This window comes from Felis catus, chromosome B3 (genome assembly GCF_018350175.1).
Source record: "Felis catus isolate Fca126 chromosome B3, F.catus_Fca126_mat1.0, whole genome shotgun sequence".
Lineage (NCBI taxonomy): Eukaryota > Metazoa > Chordata > Mammalia > Carnivora > Felidae > Felis > Felis catus.
The window spans coordinates 60,240,367-60,264,257 of NC_058373.1; the positions used below are offsets into that span (position 1 = coordinate 60,240,367).

Below are 23,891 nucleotides of genomic sequence, written 5' to 3' on the forward strand. Positions count from 1 at the left end.
TGAGCCATCAGCCCAGAGCCCGACGCGGGGCTCGAACTCACGGACCGCGAGACCGTGACCTGGCTGAAGTCGGACGCTTAACCGACTGCGCCACCCAGGCGCCCCTCCCCTCTTTGCTTTCATCTTCTTCATCAATTTTTAGTTAGGTTTTCTGTTTTGTTTTGTTTTTTAGTTAGGTACTGAAGAGAGAGAGGAAGAGGGAGAGAGGGGGGGGAGGGAGAGAGAGAGAGCGAGAGAGAGAGAGCGAGAGAGAGAGAGAGAGAGAGAGAGAGAGAGAGAGAGGGTGTGTGTGTGTGTGTGTGTGTGTGTGTGTGTGTGTTACTAGACTTTATTTTTTAGAGCTGTTTTGTTAGGCTTACAGAAAATTTAAACAGAAAGTACATAGTGTTCCTGTATACTCCCTCCCCTCACCAGTTTCTCCTGTAATTAACATCCAGCCTTCAGTGTGGTAGATTTGTTAAAGATGATAAAACAGTATCAATACATTGTTGTTAACTAAAGTCTATAGTTCACATTAGGGTTCACTCTTTGTGTTGTAACATTGCAAATAAGATATAGAGTACTTTTCACTGCTCTATGAATCACCAACTTTAATACAGAAATCAAGAAAGTATTAATTTTTTTAGCTAACTTAACTGCTTTGGTTAGTTATTGATAAATATATCTGATTCACATTTCATCATAAGGGTTAGGATAAAGAAGAAAATAGTTATTTGCCTTAAAAATTTACATGGTAGGGGCATTCACTTTCATATGCCCCCTCTCTGTAAAGAGCTTTCATACTATTCTTAATTTCTTATACTCTAATAAACCTTTGCCTGCCCCTCATTTAAAAATTAATTAATGATTATGAATATTAATAATTATTGCATATTGCTAATCATAATATAAATAATTGATTTATTTTTTAATTAAATAAAATAAAAACCTGCATGGTAAAAGATACAAGATTTGTGGTTTTATTTAGGAAACTTTCAGAAGATTTAAATGTAGAAGCTATTGCCAGTTAAATATTATGTTTTAAATGTTTAAAAATTAAATGGGTAAAAAATTATTTAAATACTTAGCTATGTTTTTAAATGAGGATGTGTTTAAAGTCTAGGGGTTTAGTCTGATCAGTATTCTGTTCTGTTCTGGAATTATTGCCTCCTAGCTGCATTGGGTGTGGTATTCCTGGCTGGTATTTGTGGGTCTCACTGAAGAATGGTATCACCCCTTACCTTCGCTGTGCTGCCTTGTTTTTCCACTATTTACTTGGAGTAACTCCACCTGATGAACTGCTGACAAGTAAGTAGGAAAGTGAAGTCTCAGAATAGGATACAATAGATATTTTTTCTTACCTTCAACCTCAAAAATACAAGGTGAGGGCAAAACTACTTTTCTGTTCTCTGCCTCTTTCATCAGTGTTCACTGTCAACATGTGTGCCCCTGCTGTGGTATGGGCTAAAGGTGAGACCAAAAATGAGATTAGCTTCATAATATGCAAGACCTACTCAGGACTCCTATCTATGTATAGTTGATGTACTTGAGCTTATAAAATGTCTGCACACAGAACATAACTGTTAGGATATGCAAAAAAATTAGGAACATTGGTTGCATTTAGGGAAGAGAACAATTTGGTTAAGTAGGAGGAAAATGTTATTTTATACTCCTTATTTGACTTTTGAACATATGACTACTACAAAAGAAGTAAAATGCTGATAGGAAAGGCCTGTTGTAACAAAGTGAGGATATGTATGTTTGAGTACCAGTCATTTCCTTTCTTCTTTACTTGCCTTAAATCTAGATCAAAATAGACAAGGCTTCCTTGTTCTTTTGTATGGGTAAAAATCAGAACATTTGTATGATTTTGGAAGCATCACCAAAATTGTTTAGAGATTCTTGCTTTTGTCCTTTGAGATTAAGCTGAACAGGTCAGCTTTATTGGCTTTCAGCTTCTGTATCTTGAACTCAGTTCAGCAGGGTTTATTTGATCTAGTTTGTTGTGATCCTATACACAGGCATACCTTGTCATATTGCGCATTGCCTTATTGCACTTTGCAGATACCGCATTTTTTACAAATTGAAGGTTTGTGGCAACCCTGCGCCAAGGAAGTCTGCCAGTGCCATTTTTCCCACAGCATTTGCTCACTTCATGTTTGTGTCACATTTTGATTATTCTTGCAATATTTCAAACTTTTTCGTTATTATTATATTTGTTAGGGTGATCTGTGATGATTGATTATGACTGGCTGAAAGGCCAGAGGATGGTCCGCAGTTTTTAGCAATAAAATATTTTTTAATTAAGGTATGTACATTTTTGTTTTAGGCATAATTCTGTTGCACACTAAATAGACTACAAATAGTAGAAGCGTAACTTTAATAATCACTGGGAAGCCAAAAATTCACTTGACTTGCTTCATTGCAATACTCACTTTATTGTGGTGGTCTAGAACTGAACTGGTATGCCTGTAAATGGGGTGCTACTTCCCACGTAGTTGTTTTTTTGCATTTTAAAAAAATCATGTATTAATTTATCTAGATGGTGCTGTAATACCAGGTAAGAATAATGTGCTTACTAAATGTATTGTTATTCTCTTGCAGATCCTGCAGAAGGAGAATATAGTGCACTCTGTAGCTATCTGTCTTTACCCACCAATTTGTTCCTGCTTTTCCAGGAATATTGGGATACTGTAAGACCCCTCCTCCAGAGGTACTATGAGGGCAAAATGTGACTGTTGGGTTATTATACTGTTGTGTTCCTAATTCACGCACTCAAGGAATTGGAGACAAGTCCAGCAGCCATGGGCAGCTGGAATTTCCGCTTGTCCCACCATAATTACCGTTCCTTGTGCTACTCTTCCCTAAAGCTGCCGTTTCCTATAAATCATCAGGCAGGCTGGGCAGCAGGGGGAGGTGGTCATGTTGTCAGCAGCCACATAGTCACAACTAAATATCAAAAGAAACAAAATTGGGGCTCTAAAACAGTAGCATATCTCACGTGGTAGCGCACATCTCAGGAGGGTGCCTGAGGGGAATAAAAAAGTCATTTGGTGAATCAAAATGTATCAGTTAAATTTCCTTGAGAGAGGTGGGTCTTTTTTTGAGAAGAACTTTCTTTCTACCTCATCATTTCTGGACCTCCTGATCACTGTCTACCCTCCTAACCTCTAGTGTCCTTCCCTATCTTTGCTTCCACAATTTCCATCTTTTTTTTTTTTTTTTGAGATATAATTGACATGTAGCATTGTTTTAATAATTAATTCTCACTGTTACTCTTACTGTATTTCCTCCATTACAGATTCTGACACCCAGTGTTTGGGGTGTTTGGGGAGGATGTTTTGGCCACATATCCAACAGGCAGTTCTCTGACACTGGCTGGGTATCCTACAATTCACCTCAATCCTACACTGTCTACCTGGAGATAGCATCAGATCCCACAGGTTAAGGGCTCATTGCTATAGACTGGCATGCCTACATACAGACACATCTCAGACAGCTTCTACTAGCAAGTCCAAGGTTGTCACCTGTGCTCCTAACCCAATGGCTATAGAACAGAGGCTCCACTGACCCCTCCTTGGGTTCAGTTAATTTGCTAAAGCAGCTCACAGAACTCAGAGAAACATTTTACTTACTAGATCACCAGTTTACTCAGGAACAGCCAGGTGGAAGAGATGCACAGGGAAAGGGAGCCAAGATTGCATACTTCCTAAACACACCACCCTCCCCAAATCACCACGTGTTCACCAATGTGGAAGTTCTCCAAATCCGGTCCTGTTGGTGATTTTGGAGGCTATATTACATAGGCATGGTTGATTAAATCAGTGGCCATTAGTGACTGATTCAACCTCCAGTCCCTCTTTCCTCCATGGTGGTTGAAGTAGCAGAGCTGAAAGTTCCAATCTTCTGTCGCATGTTTGGTTCTCCCAGTACCCAGCCCCCATCCCTAGGAGGGATCCTAAAACACACCTTTGTTGCTGTCATCACTTAGGAAATTCCCTGTGCTGGGAACTGGGTTGAAGACTATACATACTTATTATTATAAATCACATGATTACACCCATGATTTCCTTTATTTTTTCAATTTTCTGCCTTTACCTTTCTCCTTTTTCTTTCATTAGTGTTTCTTTCTCCGTGTCCATGTCAGGATTTGTGTGAATGTCTGCTTGTCTCCTGCCACATTTTCTGTGTTCTCATCTCTTCTGTTAGGTTCTTTTTTGTGTATCTTCATTTCTTATGAGGGGTTCTAATCTCCAGTGTGATTAAAAATGAATTAAAACAGATCTTTAAAAATCAGCATCATGCTTTGTGTTAAGTACAATCACAGTAGGTTATACTGACTTGACTTGTATGTTGTTGGAGTCAATACGTTTTAAACTTACTCTTCTAGGTTAATGACAAAAATTCAGACTTTGTAACGGAATGTCCTTGCACTTTGTACCATTCCTGCAGAGCCTCCCCTTATCCTCTGCTCTGAAGTACAGGGGACTGAGACTTGGAAGCCGTATTGCCTAGTCTTTCTTGTCAGTTGGCGTCTGCCTGTATTCAGCCTGGGGGAGGCAGTAATAGGGTATTGGAAGCGAGGAGGAAGAGAGAAGCCTGAGTGTTCAGGCCACCTCTCTCTGCTTTGTGTGGTATCTCTGGCCAGTGACTGTAGCTCTTCTCTGGCTTTAGTTCCCATCAGCCAAGTCTCTGGTGGTTCCAGTATCCATCAGTGACCCTAGCCCCTCGTTTCTAGTAATGCCACAATTTCCTTTCGTTCCTCCATCCTGGGAGAGGCGGTGGCTTCCTGTTACTGGCTAATCTTTGGGTCACCTTGTCTTTTTATCTCCTGGTTGGCTTTGCAGCCCTTCTATCATCTTTATTACCAATTCCTGGTATTAAATTCCCTCTTCAGAATGGTTTCTGTTTTTCTAGTAAGACCTTGATTGATAAGCCCTTAAAAAAAGAAATCAGTAACAGAAAGGGGACAAAATAAATAGGCAGACACAAAAACAAAGAGAAGGAAAGCAAAGGAGCAAGATTGTAGAAGTCTAGTGGAGGGAACATGGAAAGAAGGGACAGATTTGGAGAGGGTGGCCCACTCATGAACACTGTGCTGAAGTTGTGATGACCTGTTTGCTTTTCTCTTGGCTCTCCATATAGGTGGTGTGCAGATCCTGCCTTACTGAACTGTTTGAAGCAGAAAAGCACCATAGTCAGGTTGGTTTTACTTCTTAGTCCTTTCCTACAGGTTGTGTTTCCAAAAATAGTTGGTTTGCTGAATATGATTTCTAGTCTGTCTTCTCCATTCTTACTCAGTACATTGTTTCCTGCGTTTCTCTTAGGTCTTTGCCAGAATTCAGATTCTTCCTGCAATTGATTTTTTTCTTGGAGGGACTGTCCTTTCCCTCTTAAATTGTTTAACTCCACCAGCTCCTCTTTCTTAAGCGTGTACATGCATATTAAAAGGCACAGGAAGAGAATGGCATCTTGGAGCTGCTGGTATATTACAATCAGAGGGTAGTGACAGTATTCCTGTACAACATTTTTTTCCTTTTGAGAATAGAGTAAGATATAAATAGAACTATTCCCTTTACCCCTTCCCTTCCTATCTTTATACTTAGAGACTACCCAACAAAATTTTCTTCAGCCCTCCTGTGTTCTTTAAGTTATGGCTCAGTCATAATCCACCTCTTCCTCAAGGACCAATTCAAATCTGACCTCATCCCACAAGTCTCTCCTGATACACCCTCTCATATGTGTGTGTGCATGCGTACCTGCCAGCACCATAAAGCACTCAACAGTAAGTTCAATAAGGCCAGATTGCATGCTTGTTTTCTTTGTATCCCACCAGGGCCTGCTTTATGTTATATGTGTCTAATTTTTATTCAAATTGAATTGCTTCAGTAAACAAGCAGAGTAATTGACCCCTAGCCTTAAATGCTAACATCAGTAGTACCATTTTTCCATGGCCAAAGCAAACATTGTGACACAAAGTGCATATGCCACCTTCTATTCTCATCTTTTCTCACTCTTTCAAATTCTTTTTTTTTTTTTTTAATTTTTTTTTTTTTTCAACGTTTATTTATTTTTGGGACAGAGAGACAGAGCATGAACGGGGGAGGGGCAGAGAGAGAGGGAGACACAGAATCGGAAACAGGCTCCAGGCTCTGAGCCATCAGCCCAGAGCCTGACGCGGGGCTCGAACCCACAGACCGCGAGACCGTGACCTGGCTGAAGTCGGACGCTTAACCGACTGCGCCACCCAGGTGCCCCGACTCTTTCAAATTCTTTAGCCTTCACTGTAAATGTGCATATGCTGCCTACCCCTTAACCCCACTTTAGTGGTTTAGAGATTATAGAGCAGCTTTTATAACTTAGATAGAGTAGTATTCACATCACCAAGAAAAGAAAGAGTAGAGAGAAAAGTTTAAAAGATGAGTACATATTTTAGGACTGTTAATCTCACACAATTTTTCCTTTATTTCAGTTCATTATGTGCCTTTTATTTATTTTATTTAAAAAAATTTTTTTAACATTTATTCATTTTTGAGAGACAGAGACAGAGTATGAGCGGGGAATGGGCAGAGAAAGAGGGACACACAGAATCTGAAGCAGACTCAAGGCTCTGAGCTGTCAGCACAGAGCCTGACGTGGGGCTTGAACTCACAAACTGCAAGATCATGACCTGAGCCAAAGTCCGAAGCTCAACTGACTGAGCCACCCAGGCGCACCTCATGTGCCTTTTAGACACCTACTATTTCCCCAGCATGGTTCTAAAATACTTTGGGAGAATTAAAAGACCTAACACATACAGCTTTTTGGTCATGGGTAATTTATAATCAAATTATGTACATAAACTAAAAACATAAAGTGTAATAGTATATGGAATGTACTGTTAATGCTATAGAAATTTAAACAGTAGAAGATTTTTAATGATGCCAGGTTACTCTTGGAGAAGATAATTTTTAGCTGAACATAGAAGGAATTACAGAATTTAAGTTGATTGTGGTTTGAGGATAGAATGTCCATGTTATTCAGATATTCTTCTTCATGGCATTCATGCAAGGCTTTTTATCATATCTGTATTATATTGTAAGAATGAATAACATTTACAGACATGTATCAAGTACTAAGTACATTATGTTCCACTTTAGTATCTTATTGAGTCCTTAACAGCTCTATGAGTTTCCTTGATTCTATTATTTATATTTGACATTTCTTAAATCAGCATGAGTCTTTTATATTTCTTCCCCCCCACATCAAAAATTTATTATTAAATTGATAGTGTGGCTTATGACTGAGAAAGTATAATATATTCATCTTCTAGTTTACAGACCATGAAATACAGGCTTGGGTTCAGTGACTTGTTAGATACTAGAGAATTTAGGATTTGTAGCTGCGTCTGATTACAAAGCCTGTGTATCCTTAACAACTTTTTATATTACCTTCCTAGCCATTATGGAAATCTAGCTAGAACAATTTAGTCTTCAGGAATAGTGGAGGTTGAGTTTGGAAAGGAAACCAGCTGATGAAAGATTTGGAATTCTAGGCTCAGGTGCTTGGATTTAATGTTGTCAACAGGGGGAATTACTATGGGGTGCAAGTATGGGTTCTTTTGTTATTTTTAAGATATTCTTCCTTCTGTTACTTAGTTGGTTTTTGACATGGGTTTATTTACTCTTAAGTAAAATTGTCTTTTAAATTATATTTCTAGATACCCTAGAAAAAGAAATAGTTTGATAGAGCTACCTGATGACTATAGCTGCCTCCTAAATCAAGCTTCTCATTTCAGGTAAGAGGAAATATTTTTTTAAAAAATTTTAAGCCTGTAATTGGTATGCACCACCACTAGCTAACTTTTTAAAAATTGACCACTTAGCATCTTTTATAACAGTGATTGCTGATTTCTTTTTTATTATTGAGGTGAGATCCACAAAACATACAGTTAATGATGACAAAGTATACAATTCAATACAATTTAGTGTCTGCACAATGTTGTGCAACCACCACCTCTCTCTAGTTTGAAAACTTTTTCATCATCCTGGAGAAACACCTTGTATCCACTAAGTAATCACACCCCATTTCCCTCTTTCCCAGTCCCCTGGTAATCAATAATCTGCTTTCTGTCTCTATGAATTTGCCTACTCTCTATATATCATATAAAAGGTATCATATATGATTTTTTGTGTCTTGCTTCTTTCACATAGTATAGTTTTTGAAGTCCATCCAAGTTGTAGCATGTATTCGGCCCTTTCTTGGCTAAATAATATTCTACTGTAGGGGTGCCTGGCTGGCTTAGTCGGTGGAATTTGAGCCCCCTGTTAGGTATAGCTATTACTTAAAAATAAAATCTTAAATATTCCATTGTATGCATATACAGAGTTTGTTTATCCATTTATCCATTGATGAGCACTTAGGTTGTTTCCCTCTTTTGATTATTATGAATAATGCTACCGTAAACATTCATGTACAAGTTTCTATGTGGGCATATATTTTCATTTTTCTTATATATATTCCTAGGAGTAGAATTATTGGGTCATTATGGTAATTCTATGTTTAACTCTTTGAGTTGCCAGTAAGCAGTTTTCCATAAATGGCTGTCTCATTTTACATTTCCATCAGCAGTGTAAGTTTTGAGAGAGAGAGCACATGAGGGGCAGAGAGGGAGAGAGAGAGAGACTATCAAGCAGGCTCTGCTGTCAGTGCACAGCTCAACATGGGGCGTAAACTCATGAACCATGAGATCATGACCTGAGCTGAAATCAAGTTGGATGCTTAACCATCTGAGCCACCCAGGTGCCCTAATACACATTTTCTGAATGACCACTGATGTTGAACATCTTTTTATGTGCTTTTTGGACATTTGTGTATGTTCTTTGGAGAAATGCCTGTTCAAGCCCTTTGCCCATCTTGTAATTGGACTGTCTTTTTTGTTGTTGAGTTGTAAGATTTCTTTATACTGAAGGGGAAGGAGACTCTTCCTTTCTTCCCTCTCTGTTCCTCCCTCTCTGTTCTTCCCTCTAGTCAAATAATTAAATTGGCATAAGACAGAATAATATGAGAGGGATGCCTGGGCAGCTCAGTTGGTTAAGCATTTGACTTCAGCTCGAGTCACAATCTCAGTTTATGAGTTTGAACCCTGCATCAGGCCCCATGCTGACAGTGTGGAGCCTGCTTGGGATTCTCTCTCAGATTAATAGGAGAAAAACCAATTTAATTTCATATATATGGGAGATCACAGAGATACGTGACTCAAAGAAGAAACTAGGTTTATACTTTATAGTTAAAGAAATAATTATTTGTGAAGATTTGACAAAACAAAGGAGTTTACACTTAGAGTACCAAATTAATGAAGAAGTAAGAGAGTTTATATATACAGGCTTCTTGACTTTGATTTCCCTAACTTTGGCAGTAAGGGTATTTTCTATCCTTCTGGTATAGAGAGGATACCTTCACATGGGAGATTTATTTCCTGCTTTCAGGAGAACGAAAGAGGTGTCAGAGTGTCCTTTTTGCACCTGCTGTTTCTTAAGTAACTTTAATTCAAAATAATCATTATGCCAAAGCAGCATACTTTGGGGTGGCCTATTCTGTTCTCTTTCAGTCTATTCTTAATAGTTTTATAGTTTAGCTCTGTATTTAAGCTGTGGATCTGTTTTGAGTTAATTTTTGGAATAAAGCAGGAAGTCCCGCTTCATTCTTTTTTTTTTTTTTTCATGTGGTTTCCACTTATCACAGCACCATTTTTTAAGAGACTATTCTTCCCTTATTGGATAGTCTTGGCACCCACGTTGAAAATCAGTTGGTCAGTGATGTTTGGGTTTCTTTCTAAATCCTAAAGTCTGTTCCATTGGTCTCTATGTCTGTCTATCCTTATGCTAGTACCACACTTTTAAGTTACTATAGCTTTGTAAAAGAAGTTTTAAAATTGTTACATGTGAGCCTTCCAACTTTATTTTTCTTTTTCAGTGTTGTTTTAATTATTTGGGGCCCCTTGCAGTTAGATACAAATATGAGGATTGGCTTTTCCATTTCTGCAAAAAGGCAGTTAGAATTTTAATAGAGATTAAATTAATCCTATAGATTACTTTGGGGAGTATTGCCATCTTAATAACATTAAGTACTCCAGTCCATGAACATGGATGCCTTCCCATATTTAGACCTTCTTTAATTTCTTTCTGCAGTATTTTGTAGTTTCCAGTGTACAAGTCTTGCCCTCTTTGGTTAAATTTATTCCTGGATATTTTAGTATTTTGGATGCTATTGTGAATGAAATTATTTATCTTTTTTTTTTAAGTTTATTTATTTATTTTGAGAGAGAGAGACCATGCAAGTGGGGGAGTGGCAGAGGGACAGGAAGACAGAGAATCCCAAGCAGACTCCGCACTGTCAGCATGGGGCCTAACATGGGGCTCAAACTCATGAAACTGTGAGATCATGACGTGAGCCAAAACCAAGAGTCAGACACTTAACCAACAGAGCCACCCAGGCACCCCTGCAATTATTTTTCTTAATTTCCTTTTTGGATTGTTCCATTGCTGGTGTATTGAAACACAGTTGATTTTTGTGTGTACCCTACAACTTACCTGGGTATCCATAGGGATTACAGTTAACATCCTAAATTTATTTTTTTTTAACATTCTAAATTTAGTTTGACTTGACAACATCATAGTTTCAGCTGCATAATTAACTGTTCCTTTCTAATTTTTTCTCCCTTCTTTATGTCGTTGAGGTCACAGGTTACATTTTTATGCGTTCTGTGCATGTTAATGTAGATTTATAATGGTGGTTTGTTCATTTGTCTTTTAAATAATATAGTAAACAAAAAAAGAGGAGTCATTTTTCCAAAGTTATAATAATACTAGCTTTTATACTTACATGTGTAGTTAATTTTACCAGTTATCTATATTTTTTTTATATGGCTGCAAGTTGCCATTGGTGTTTTTCTGTTTTGGCTTGAAGGACTCCCTTTATTACTTCTCGTAAGACAGGCCTAGCAGCGATGAACTTCCTTAGCACTTGTTGGTCTGGGAATGTCTTCATTTCTCCTTTGTTTTTAAAAGATAGTTTTGGCAGATGTAGAATTCTTAGTTGACAGCTTTTTTTCTTTGAGGACATTACATGTATCCTACTGCCTTCTAGCCTCCATGGTTTCAGCTGTTAATTTTACTGAGGACTCCTTGTATGTGATGAATTGCTTTTCTTGCTGCTTTCAAGCTTCTTTCTTTGTCTCTGGCTTTTGACGGCTTGATCGTAATATGTCTTCTGTGTGAATCTCTTTGAATTCGTCCTGTTTGTAGTTCAGTTTCACTCCTGACATGTAAATTCATGTTTTTCAACAGATTTGAGGAGTTTGGGCCATTATTTCTTCAAAAAAATATTTTTTCACTTGCTTCTCCTTCTGTGACTCTCATAATATGTGTGTATGTTGGTATGCTTGATGGTGTCCCATAAACCCCTCTGTTCCTTTTTATTCATTCTTATTTCTTTCTGCTCCTCTTCCTCAGTAATTTTAACTATCCTGTCTTAAAATTCACTGATTCTTCTGCCAGCTCAGATATGCAGTTAAACCCCTTTAGTAGGTTTTTTATTTCAGCTGTTGTACTTTTCTATTTGTTTCTCTTTTTTTTATAATTTCTCTTTGCTGGTATTTCCTACTCTTTCATGTGTTTTCCTAATTTCCTTTAGTTCTTTGTCAATGGTTTCCATCAGCTCTTTGAGCTCATTTAAGAGTTAATTTAGAATCTTTGATTATTAACAAGTGTCATGTCTGGGTTTCCTCAGGGATGATTTCTGTCAGTTTCTTTCTTTCCTGTGAATAGGCCATCATTTCTGTTTCTTTGTAAGCTTTGTGAGTTTTGGTGAGAAGTGGACGTTTTGAATGTTGTAATGTAGTAGCTCTGGAAATCAGATTCTACCCCCTCCCCTGGAATTGCCACTGTTACTTGATGAAGGCTGTAGTTGTCTGTTTGTTTAGTGACCAAACTGGTTTTTGCAGAGACTGTATTCCTTATTATGTGTTCACTGAAGTCTCTGTTCCATTTTTGCTGCCGTCAGCCAGTGAACTGACAGATTTCCTTAAATTTCTTGATCCAATGAGAAAAAATATAAAGAATATTCTGTCTCTTTAAGTCCCCTCTGCCATCACCACCAAGGAAGTCCCTTCAGCCCATAGAAGTTGAAACAATAGCCAGTGTGTGTGTCAGCCCCTGAGTGAACTGCCAGGAAGAAGTAAACAACCCTGAGTTTTGAGGACAACCCTCATTTTTTTGAGGGGGTGGTAGCCACTACACAAAAAGCCAAAATTTACTAAAATTTACCAGCCTCTTTCTTTGTTAAGCACTCCTGTGGATGCTGCAATGATCACCTAGATTCCAAGTTCCAAAATGGTTGCTTCAGACAGTTTTTGCCAGATCAACAGTTGTATTGGTAGAGGAACCAATTCCTGGAGCTCCTTACTCCACCATCTTCTATGACATCTCTCCTCAATTTTTTTTTTAAAGCTACAGGAGCCTTTTGTGTTTTTTTAAGCACTCGCAGAATCATCATTTATTCATGTATCTTTACATGTACAAGTGTGGTCAACACATCCATCCACTGAAATAACCCTGTTTTCAACTTCACAAACAAGTAGTTCTCTTAGAAATATCTTTTATATGTGTGTCTTTAAGCACTGTTTTATGTGCATTACAGTGAGGTGACCACATCCTCACTGAAATAACACTGAAGAACCCCCACTTTTTTTTTCCAAGCAAAATCTTATATGGAAGCCCATTATTACAGTAAAACAAATAATAGCATTGTGGCTCAGGTTTAAGCCTGATACTAGAGAGAGGAGTAAACCTCCTTAGCTTTGTGTGGCACCATGCCCCCCGCCACACACACACCTCAATCAGATTAAAACCTAATGTAAGGGGCGCCTGGGTGGCGCAGTCGGTTAAGCGTCCGACTTCAGCCAGGTCACGGTCTCGCGGTCCGTGAGTTCGAGCCCCGCGTCGGGCTCTGGGCTGATGGCTCAGAGCCTGGAGCCTGTTTCCGATTCTGTGTCTCCCTCTCTCTCTGCCCCTTGCCCGTTCATGCTGTCTCTCTCTGTCCCAAAAATAAATAAACGTTGAAAAAAAAAATTTTTAAAACCTAATGTAAAACAGTGTTTCTTAGACTTTCTTTTATCTTCCTCTTCCTTTTCACTGATTATTTTCCAAAAAAAAAAAAATCTGGATGATAAAGACTGGTGAGAAGTAAAATACACTAGTTACATTATACTCATTACTAATATCATGTATGAATTACCCATTAGTTACCTTTGTAAGAAAATAGCATGACCTTAAATACCTTATTCTGTATGATAAAATAATATCCTATAAAGTAACAGTTTACACTTGCTAAATATGACGTAAGTTATTCAAATAGCATAAATTCATGAGCTACGTACCACCGATGTAATGTCCCTATAGAAATTCTGTTGATATCTGCCTTAACCATTGGTGTGTGAATATTTCATATTTGAATCACAATGCATCATGTCTTGGAAATAATAGGCCAAAATTCCAATAGGCCATAATTGATGCAGTTATGTATCCTTGACACTCAGATGGCATCACACCATCACCCATAGCAAATCAGATTAATAATGATGACATGAAATGAGCAGTAACTTGTAATTAGAAGGCAAGAATGTCAGCAGTCTGAAAATCAAAGCCTATTCGAGAATTCATTGCTGAGGTACCAGTAACACAGCATGTCTTTCCTAAACTGCAGGGATTCCTAAGCTCAGTTAGGAGTTATGTAATATTAAGTAAGTATTGCACAGCTGCCAAACTTCTTAATAAACTTTAATTGGAGTTCTCAGAAAACACAAAGAATTCTTAAATTTTGTTTTAAGGATATCAATAATTCTAATGAACTGCCTTGGTGTGCAAAGTGACTATTATAGTCCTTAGTCATAAGTTAAATAACTTGCTGTCATTTGAAGGGGCCAAAAATAGGGATTGCAGTGTATCATCATTTTTAGGGCTTGAAGAACCCAACGGTGGCCTACTCTGAGAATCACTACCCTACAGCATGACTGAGGAAATTCTCATATTCAGTTACAACCCCTGCTTTGAACCCTGAAGCCAGGGAGTTTAACTGGCCCAGCAGGGCCTTGGGCAGCCCATTCTCCAGTCTCTGTTACTAGATAGAACTCACCTTGGTATTAGCTACCTTGCTGCTTGTCTCATGCAGGTTAAGTGCAGCCACCTAAAGAAATGGTTGCATCATTTACCTCCCAGCCCTCAAAAAATTAGCTAGGTGATGTCAGAGATTGCATCCAGCTCTAAATTCAGTGATTCCCCTAATCTTAGGGCTGTATTGCTACCACAGAATCCCAGTGAATAAGTATTATCTTCCTGGCATTAAAGAGTATCACTGTTGGCTCTTAGGAGGATGCGAGAAAAGTGTTAGTCATTAATCACAGTGAAGATCCCCCTGGATGATATTACTACTTACTGGTTTCAAGTAAAAATGAAAGTAAATCTGATGATCTCCTCCAATTTTATTGTCACCATCAGTTTCTGTTAAGACTGAGCCATTTGGGGGCACCTGGATGGCTCAGTCGGTTAAGTGTCCCACTCTTGATTTTGGCTCTGGTCATGGTCTCACTGTCGTGAGATTGAGCCCTGTGTCAGGCTCCACGTGGAGCCTGATTGAGATTCTCTCTCCCACTCTCTCCCCCCCACCACTTGTATTCTCTACCCACATTCAACAAAATGGATGGGAAATGTGTCTGAACCCTTGCTGCACATCATGATAAAACAAAAAAAATTGGGGGCACCTGAGTGGCTCAGTCAGTTAAGTATCTGGCTTTGACTAAGGTCATGATCTCACAGTTCATGGGTTTGAGCCCCACATCAGGCTCTGTGCTGACAGCTACAGATCTGAAGCCTGATTTGAATTCTGTGTCTCCCTCTCTCTGCCCCCTCCCCTACTTGTGCTCTGTCTCTCTGTCTCTCTCTCACAATAGTAAACATTAAAAAAAATTTTTTTTAATTGTATACCTAACAAGGTCATATTGAGGACATAAACTGTCTCTGAAAATAAGTAAATAAACCTAAAAAATAAACAAAAGACTGGGTCACATGGGTGGCTCAGTTGGTTAAGCATCTGACTTCAGCTCAGGGCATGATCTTGTGGTTCCTGAGTTTGAGCTCAACTTCTGCTGAGCTCGAGCCCTGTCAGGTGAGCTCCTCTTCTCTCTCCCTCTGTCTCTGTCTCTGTCTCTCTCTCTCCCCCCACTCTCTCCCTCCCTCTCCCTCCCTCTCTCTCTCTCTCTCTCTCTCTCTGCCCCTCACTCACTTGCGCCTTCTCTCAAAAAAAAAAAAAAAAAAAAAATAGGCTGAGCTATTTCTGCCATAGGAGGGTAAGCTGCTTGGTTACTATACTTTAGGTATCACCTTTATTTTCCTCTGTAGGATACTAGAGACTAGGACTCAGCCATCCTTAACTAAAGGTGAAAGATACTAGCTTTATCCAAAAAGAGCTGTAATTATATTCTTTCCCCTAGAAGTGAAATAGTCCCCTCATCTACAGAAGATGGGTGGAATATCTATGCACAGAGTCTTTCAGCTCCTAGTAGACAGTGGTGGTGGTTTTCTTATCTTCGCTGAAAAACAAGGGATCAGAGAATAAACTGTTAATGCCCTATTGGAGATTATTTTGGTGCTCTTTATTCTGGCCTCATTGGATCTCAGCTTAGTGGTTGCATTTGTTTTTTTACTGCCCAAATAAAGGAATTCTGGATGTTTCTGTTATGTCCATTGTAAGGCAGAGATAGGGGTGGAAAGCTCCTTTTTTCCAGGGTGGCCATTATCACTTTAATTCAGAGAATGATCCCCCTCCTCTGGGGGGCATTGTAGCAAGGCTATAGCAGACTACTACGTAAAATGGCAGATCTCAAAGTACTGCTTGGTTCAAGCAAGTCAACTCTGTCACTTTTTCCTTCCTAAAGACTTGCTTTGTTTCCCAGATGGAGGGTATATCAACTTTAAGACTACAGTCTCTCATTTCAGCCCTAAAGATCTCAATACTTAAATGGACAGGAAATGTGTCTGAACCCTTACTGCACATTGTGATTAAAAAAAAAAAAATTGTACACCTAAAAGGGTCATATTCCTCTGATATTGAGGACATAAGTTTGACTAAACCAATCCAGAGGAGGGAGCTGACTATAAGCTGGTCATGTCAGATGAAGACTGGATTCTATAAATGTATCACAATGTCAGTGAGGCATATTTAATGGCCAAACTATGGAATTATCAGGACACTATATACTTAATAGTAAATCTTCTTAATCAGGAGATTGTTTTGTTACGTCCTTATTAAAGAAGAATCACCCAATTAAATGTTTTCTTGTGTTTTAGGATCTTTGTTTGCTACAAAGCAGCCAGTGATGAACACATTTCATTGCTAACTGGATATGTCATGCTTTTATTGTTTACCCACCACACTGATTGTTTTCTTTCCCTTTGAGGTGCCCACGGTCTGCAGATGATGAACGAAAGCACCCTGTCCTCTGTCTTTTCTGTGGAGCCATACTGTGTTCTCAGAACATTTGCTGCCAAGAAATTGTGAATGGGGAAGAGGTTGGAGCTTGCATTTTTCATGCACTTCACTGTGGAGCTGGAGTCTGCATTTTCCTAAAGTGAGTAGTGAGTGTTTTGGAATCTTCATAATGAATTTAGGGAATCTGGATCCAATCTGGAAGCTATTATGGTAGGATAGTGTGTTGATAGGAAATGATCACATGAAATTGCATTAGAGAAGATATTACAGAATAAGTAAAAAACAAAAACAAACAAAAAAACCAAATCAAAACAAACAAAAAAACCCATAGGATTCTGTACACATTTTAATTTTTTTGTGAAATGTCTTAAGCATGATAGACTTTGCATTGATTACTCTGGTGTTACAGAACACTCAGGTACAATGAAAGGGCTTGGAGTCCTAAAAACAAGTATATTTAAAAAGTACCTGTACATTGCTATTTTAAGTTGTCCTTTGAATATTTTCATTTTCTTCATTTCCTCTATCAAAGCAACTGTTGTTTTCCCTGGTCTCTCTGCAAAAGACTGAGAGTGGAACATAGTTATTTCATGTTTATGAAGGAGTGCAAGTTGCCTGAGAGAGAAAATTCAAAGTGGATGCGTGTGCTTTTTCTTTCCATCTCCCCATGTACTGTAGTTTCTGTTTATGTAAGCCCACGTCTCCCTAACCATTGCCTGTAGGCATCTGTTGGAAAATGTGAATGAATGCATGGAAGCCACATCCAAATACCTATTTTCTTCTTTTAGGGAACCTATAGCAAATAAACCCACTACTATTCCAACTGCTTATTTTGTAATGTCACTCTATAGTACCTATCCCTTCTGTATACACATACCCAAACATTATTTGTATGTCTTCATTTCTCTACTGTAAGAGTCCCAAGTACCTTAAAAGTGGCAGTGATTCTTTATAATTTGCACTATTGGAGGCTGGCTCTGACCAGAAAAGGCTTAATTAACACTTGCCTAGCTGACCTTCTTTTCTGGACCAAAGTTATCAGATGTTGTTCTGTGCTTCTGTTTAGCTCCCTCCCACTCCAGATCGTGGGTCAGGAAACAGAACAGAAACAACACTGGCCATCATTTTCCATGGTATCTGTGGTTCAAGTAGGACAGCTTCCTTCCTCTCTTCAGTATATTCAGTCAGTATTAATGGTCCCGTTTCCCTAAATCCATTGATTTTTCCCATAATGTCAATAAAAATAACAATATTCACTGTCTTTTTTTAGACAAAACACAGTTTAGTCTATTTGTCTATGTTTACTGTCTTTATACTGAATTCCTGACAGATACTGGCCATATCTTTTCTCTAGATTAACTTTGATGCAGTGCCTATCATTTGCACTCATGCAGTTAATAATATTTCCTCTTGGTTCTTTTGTCCTTCAGAATCCGAGAATGCAGAGTAGTTCTGGTTGAAGGTAAAGCCAGAGGCTGTGCCTATCCAGCCCCTTATTTGGATGAATATGGAGAAACAGACCCTGGCCTGAAGTAAGATTAGTTTTTGTTTGTTTGTTTGTTTCATTGTAGTCACATTATTGTACATGGATGGTAACAGTTCTTTAAACACAGAAACTAAAGCTAAATATTGAAAGATATTTTTAAATAGTTGCAAATTAAAAATATTAAATATGATATGATCCTGAGGAGCACATAATTTTGAACAGCTTTGTGCTGCTTTAGAATGTGAAGGTAATACTTTTCCAAAATTAAAGACACCCAGCTGTTCTAATGTTTGAATGTTATGTTATTTTTAAGCAACCTTTATACAGAATTATGTATGGAGGTAGTTTTTGGATTAAGGGAGAAAAAGGCTGAGTGGTTCAAAGTAGTTAATGACTGAGGATAAGAAATCTGAGTTGTTCCAGAAAGGTACAAAGAAGCAGAATTTTTTAATTAGTTAGGCAATTTGAAAATCCCCAATCAGCTGAGACACTTGAGTGCCTCCAGAATGAGAATCTCACAGTTCTCCATTACTGGCAACGGCCAAATTTTAGTCATTTTGGATTAGCTGCTCTACAGTGTTACAAACTGTATAACCTTAGAATTGATGGGGAGTGGTTTTATTTAAATATTTGCTAATCACCAGCAAGGTTTTTTTGTGTCATAAAGACAACAATAAACAAATATTTCTGAGAAGCAGAATATAATTTGAGGGCTTAGTATTCTACACCTCAGACTTAATCTCTACTATACAAAAACCAGAAATTAAAGCTAAATACACTGTATGAAGCTGAAAAGCCATTAAAGCTCTATCAGACTAAGTACCCAAAAAAAGAATAAAGCTGCTTCGGGTTATAAATCTCATTGTCCATTTAAATGAGGTCTAATAACCACAATTTCTTTATCCATTCATCAGTTGATGGACATTTAGGCTCTTTCCACAATTTGGCTATTGTTGAGAGTGCTGCTATAAACATTGGGGTACAAGTGCCCCTATGCATCAGTACTCCTGTATCCCTTGGGTAAATTCTTAGCAGTGCTATTGCTGGGTCATAGGGTAGGTCTATTTTTAATTTTCTGAGGAACCTCCACACTGCTTTCCAGAGTACTACATGGCAATGAGAAAGAACGAAATATGGCCCTTTGTAGCAACATGGATGGAACTGGAGAGTGTGATGCTAAGTGAAATAAGCCATACAGAGAAAGACAGATACCATATGTTTTCACTCTTATGTGGATCCTGAGAAACTTAACAGAAACCCATGGGGGAGGGGAAGGAAAAAAAAAAAAAAAGAGGTTAGAGTGGGAGAGAGCCAAAGCATAAGAGACTGTTAAAAATTGAGAACAAACTGAGGGTTGAGGGGGGGTGGGAGGGAGAGGAGGGTGGGTGATGGGTATTGAGGAGGGCACCTTTGGGGATGAGCACTGGGTGTTGTATGGAAACCAATTTGACAATAAATTTCATATATTGAAAATAAATAAATAAATAAATAAGGTCTAATAATGCCCATGATATACTTTGCCTATTTTCTGAGTAATCAAGGAGTAAATTTCTGCTTCATCAGCTAAGTAACGTATTAAGTTCATGGTGATCAGTAGTGAAGGGAGAATATCCCTTTTGAAACCCTCTTGGTAATTACCCCCCTGCTCTAAGAACATCTCGCTTGGGTGGCTCAATCAGTTAAGCAACTGATTTCGGCTCAGGTCATGATCTCACAGCTTGTGAGTTCGAGCCCCACAATGGGCTTTATGCTGACAGGTCAGAACCTGGAGCCTGCTTCGGATTCTGTCTGCCTCTCTCTCTGCCCCTCCCCTGCTTGTGCTCTGTCTGTCTCTTCCCCCTCTCTCTCAAAAATAAATAAGCATTAAAATTTTTTTTATTTCTAAAAAAATTTATTTATTTATTTTTATGTTTTTATTTATTTTTGAGAGAGAGAGAGAGAGAGAAAGCACAAGCGGGAAAGGGGCAAAGAGGGAGAGGGAGACACAGACTCTGAAGCAGACTCCAGGCTCTGAGGTTTCAGCACGGAGCCCAGTGCGGGGCTCAAGCCTACAAACTGTGATCATGACCTGAGCCAAAGTCGGATGCTTAACTGACTGAGCCACCCAGGCGTCCCCCCAACCCCCAAAAAAATTTTTTTTAAAGTTTGAACTAATTTAGGCAATAAAGATATGGGCAGTTATTTGATTCGAACTTACATGTTGGTGTTTTTTGTTTTCCTGAAGGAGAGGCAATCCCCTTCATTTATCTCGTGAACGGTATCGGAAGCTCCATTTGGTGTGGCAACAGCACTGCATTATAGAAGAGATTGCTAGGAGCCAGGAAACTAATCAGATGTTATTTGGATTCAACTGGCAGTTATTGTGAGCTTCAACTCTGCCTTGGGACAATCACAAGTGAAGACAGTAATGAAGACTGATTGAAAATTATGGAGATCTTTCTTTCTGAGGGCTGGGGAAAGGTTGGAGGGTCTTTTGCTCCATGTCCAGATTTGCATACATTAATAAAATATTCCTTAATGGAGTATTGCTTTCAATTAGTGAAAATATGCTTAAAGGAGTAAAAGGATGACATAGATTAATGTTTCATGTTCCAGAACACTAAAAAAATGCTTCTTTACCCCAAATGTCTCACTGTGCTATTTCCAGAAAACTCATTTCCCTTCATAATCTGTCCCATTTCATGTCATTTCATTCACCTGGTAAATGAAGTCACATTAAGCAGTCATGGACATTTTTATATGTTGGTTAACTCTTCTACAGTTCTGTATTTGGTATTTCCCACACACACCCAAGTTTCGTTTAGCTGACATTGGAATACTGACAAGATTCTAATCTGTGGTAGTCTTCCTTGCAGCTCAAGAGGAATTGCAGAAACCATGCAGTATACTTCAGTTGAGAAAGTTTTCAGAAGAGTAAATTTCTTTTAAGGAATTCCCCCTAATGTGCCACTTAGTGTTTCAGCCAGAAATTAAACAGTTCTATGGACAGAGCTGCCACTTGTAAGACAAATTTCTGCCACTGTGGAAAAGCTTTTTTCCCACAGTAGACCTCAAGAAGAGTTAGGATAATGTATTCATTATTCATCCCTGATGGGCCAAAGAAACTGTAATCCTCTCCTTTTACCACAAATAGCTTTGTTAAGTTTTGAAATTATACTTTCTATTTCCAAAGGCAAGTTTCTAAAATGAGTTCACTTATCTCTTGTTTGACTCTTAAAAACCTGAGGCAGTTCTGATATAAAACTGTCTATAGAATGAGGATAAGAAAATTCCCCCAATGAATGGAGCATGGCAGCTGTAAATTAGAACAATCAGATTTAAGCCAATTCTGTAACCTATGTCTTTGTAAAAGACAAATCCTTTGTTATCTGTGTACAATGTTTTCATAAACTCTGGTTTTATGTCTAGTACAGACAACCAAAAAAGCCATGTGATCAGTAGTCTGTGTCCTGTTATAATATGCTGTGGTTGAGCCATCTTGTTTATAAATAATAGTGCTCTCCTGAATCTGTGCATAGACTTCTTGATTTTTGGCTTTAACTTTTTATATCAAGAACTTGTGATATGAGCAGCAGATAGAAGATAAATTGAAATCTTCCATTTTAGCTTCTGTTGTCTCTGGAATAATGTTATGAATTTGAAAAGATGCATTCAAAGATCATCTGATATTGCCTTTGGTGACTACGTCATATACATGTGTACATGTTTTCCTGTCTTCTTTTTGCTCAGCCAAGGCAAGCAAATAAAAGTTTATTTGCACAGTGATTGATGATGCACATTTGGGGTTAGATTTTTTTGGTATTTTTTATGTAAAGTGGGTTTTGCAGTAAAGGATGGGCATGAACAGGCATCAGAATCACAATCATGATTTTCTACTTGAATAATTATTATTCAGAAGGTATCAGGAAATAGATGCAACTCCAGTGAGCAATCTGTAACAGTTGATGAATGAGGATCAGAAAATTCAGTATTCAGCTTGTCCAATTTGCCAGTATGATTAAGTGATAAGAACATCTCCCTTTATTTCTTAGATAATTTTTTTGGATGGATTGTCTGACTTCGTAAGTCTGAGCCAAAATAGGCAACAGGAGGTACTGACTTCTGCCCTGATTGGCCCCAATTTAACAAAGATATACTGACTTTGTTTCTAGTCTTTTTATATTCATTTCATAAATCCTGGGCTTAAGCTCTGAGGCTGCCAGAGGGACTATCCTGTAATGGCCAGTCAGACCTTTACTGCCAAAGAACCCATTTCATATTGAGTTCCACTTTTGAGATTGATTCAGACCCCTGCACTGTAGATGAACACGTGTCTCAGTGCTGCCCCCAGCCCTAGGGATTTCTAATTATATTCAAATATGATAGTGGTCTGCCCTCATCATTGCAAATAATTTAATTATGCTTATCGAGTTTACTCACAAATGAGCAAAAAGTCACTTTATTTTCATTAGTGTAGTTATGTGGAGGAACTGGTTCAACAGGATGGCTCCAAAACTATGTTTTTCTCATGTTTTTGGTGAGGGGCTGACAGGAATTTTAATGATACAGTGAAGAAAAACGTGTATCTGTATAATTAATTTATTTTGTTGATGTATGGGCTGTGAGTTCACTTTAGTGGTCATTTGTCATTTCATAACAACTATGCATTTTGGTTCACTGTGACGATGATCTATATTTAGTGACTGCGACATGTTTATACCACTGATTCAAATTCCATCCATGATGAAGTTATACAAATAATGCATATATTGATATCTTTTATTGCAAAATGTAAATTTAAAACTTGTATAATGTTCTTGTGCTTTTTGAAATAAAATATCTTATATGTGTATATTTACAAAGAAAAAAGGGACTTCTCATGTTTGGGGATTTGGGTTTGAAGTATAAAAATCTGTACCTAGAAAGGAGCTCTAGTTAAAAGTTACCCTTCTCAGCTCAAACAAATTCTTTAACAGACATAGGTATTTGGTGTAATGGTCTCCAAACTTTTTGACCATACATTCCATCAGTAAATATATTTTTTTTAATTTTTAAAAAAATTTTAATGTTTATTTTTGAGAGAGATAGAGACAGTATGAGCTGGGGAGGAGCAGAGAGGGGGGGAGACACAGAATCTGAGGCAGGCTCTAGGCTCCACAGAGCCCGATATGGGGCTCATACCCACAAACCCTGATACCATGACCTGAGCTAAAGTCGGACACTCAACCGACTGAGCCACCCAGGTGCCCCCATCAGTAAATAATTTTTAAGCATGAACTGATATATAGAGAGAATTTTTTTTATTTTTTTTCAATGTTCATCTATTTTTGAGAGAGAGACAGCATGAACAGGAGAAAGGCTGAGAGAGAGGGAGACACAGAATCCGAAGCAAGCTCCAGGCTCTCAGCCATCAGCACAGAGCCCGACACGGGGCTCGCACTCATAAACGGTGAGATCATGACCTGAGCCAAAGTCAGACACTTAACTGACTAAGCCACCCAGGTGCCCCTAGAGAGAATTTTTTATATTCAGTACTATACCAATGTATTAAATACATTATGAAACGTTGCCCAAAAATGGAGATTTTAAAAATCAGCTGAAAAATAATTATATTTCTATTTATTTATAAATGTTTATTTTTTAATAAATTTTTTCAATGTTTATTTTTGAGAGAGAGTGAGAGAGAGACACACACATACAGAGTATGAGCAGGGGAGGAGCAGAGGGAGAGGGAGACAGAATCTGAAGCAGGCTTCAAGCTCTGAGTTGTCAGCATAGAGCCTGACATGGAGCTTAGACTCACGAGCCATGAGATCATGACCTGAGCCAAAGTCGGACACTTAACCGACTGAGCCACCCAGGTGCCCCATAAGTGTTTATTTATTTTTGGGAGGGAGAGCGTGAGCAGGGGACAGTCAGAGAG

General features: G+C 38.4%; 1 protein-coding gene across 2 annotated transcripts in view; it reads left to right on the plus strand.

Moving 5' to 3' along the window:
• The window catches only part of UBR1 (ubiquitin protein ligase E3 component n-recognin 1), a 138,863-nt gene extending 116,043 nt beyond the window's left edge, over positions 1-22,820 (plus strand). The window contains exons 41-47 of one of the 2 annotated variants that reach the window (XM_045059456.1): positions 1,154-1,287; positions 2,584-2,692; positions 5,125-5,181; positions 7,679-7,756; positions 16,472-16,642; positions 17,934-18,035; positions 20,214-22,820. In XM_045059456.1, the coding sequence (XP_044915391.1) occupies positions 1,154-1,287; positions 2,584-2,692; positions 5,125-5,181; positions 7,679-7,756; positions 16,472-16,642; positions 17,934-18,035; positions 20,214-20,355 (793 nt within the window). In that variant the 3' untranslated portion in view covers positions 20,356-22,820. Of the gene's footprint in view, positions 1-1,153; positions 1,288-2,583; positions 2,693-5,124; positions 5,182-7,678; positions 7,757-16,471; positions 16,643-17,933; positions 18,036-20,213 lie in introns of those variants that run through there. The other variant, XR_006599290.1, reaches the window with a different exon arrangement.
• The last annotated feature ends 1,071 nt before the right edge of the window (positions 22,821-23,891 follow it).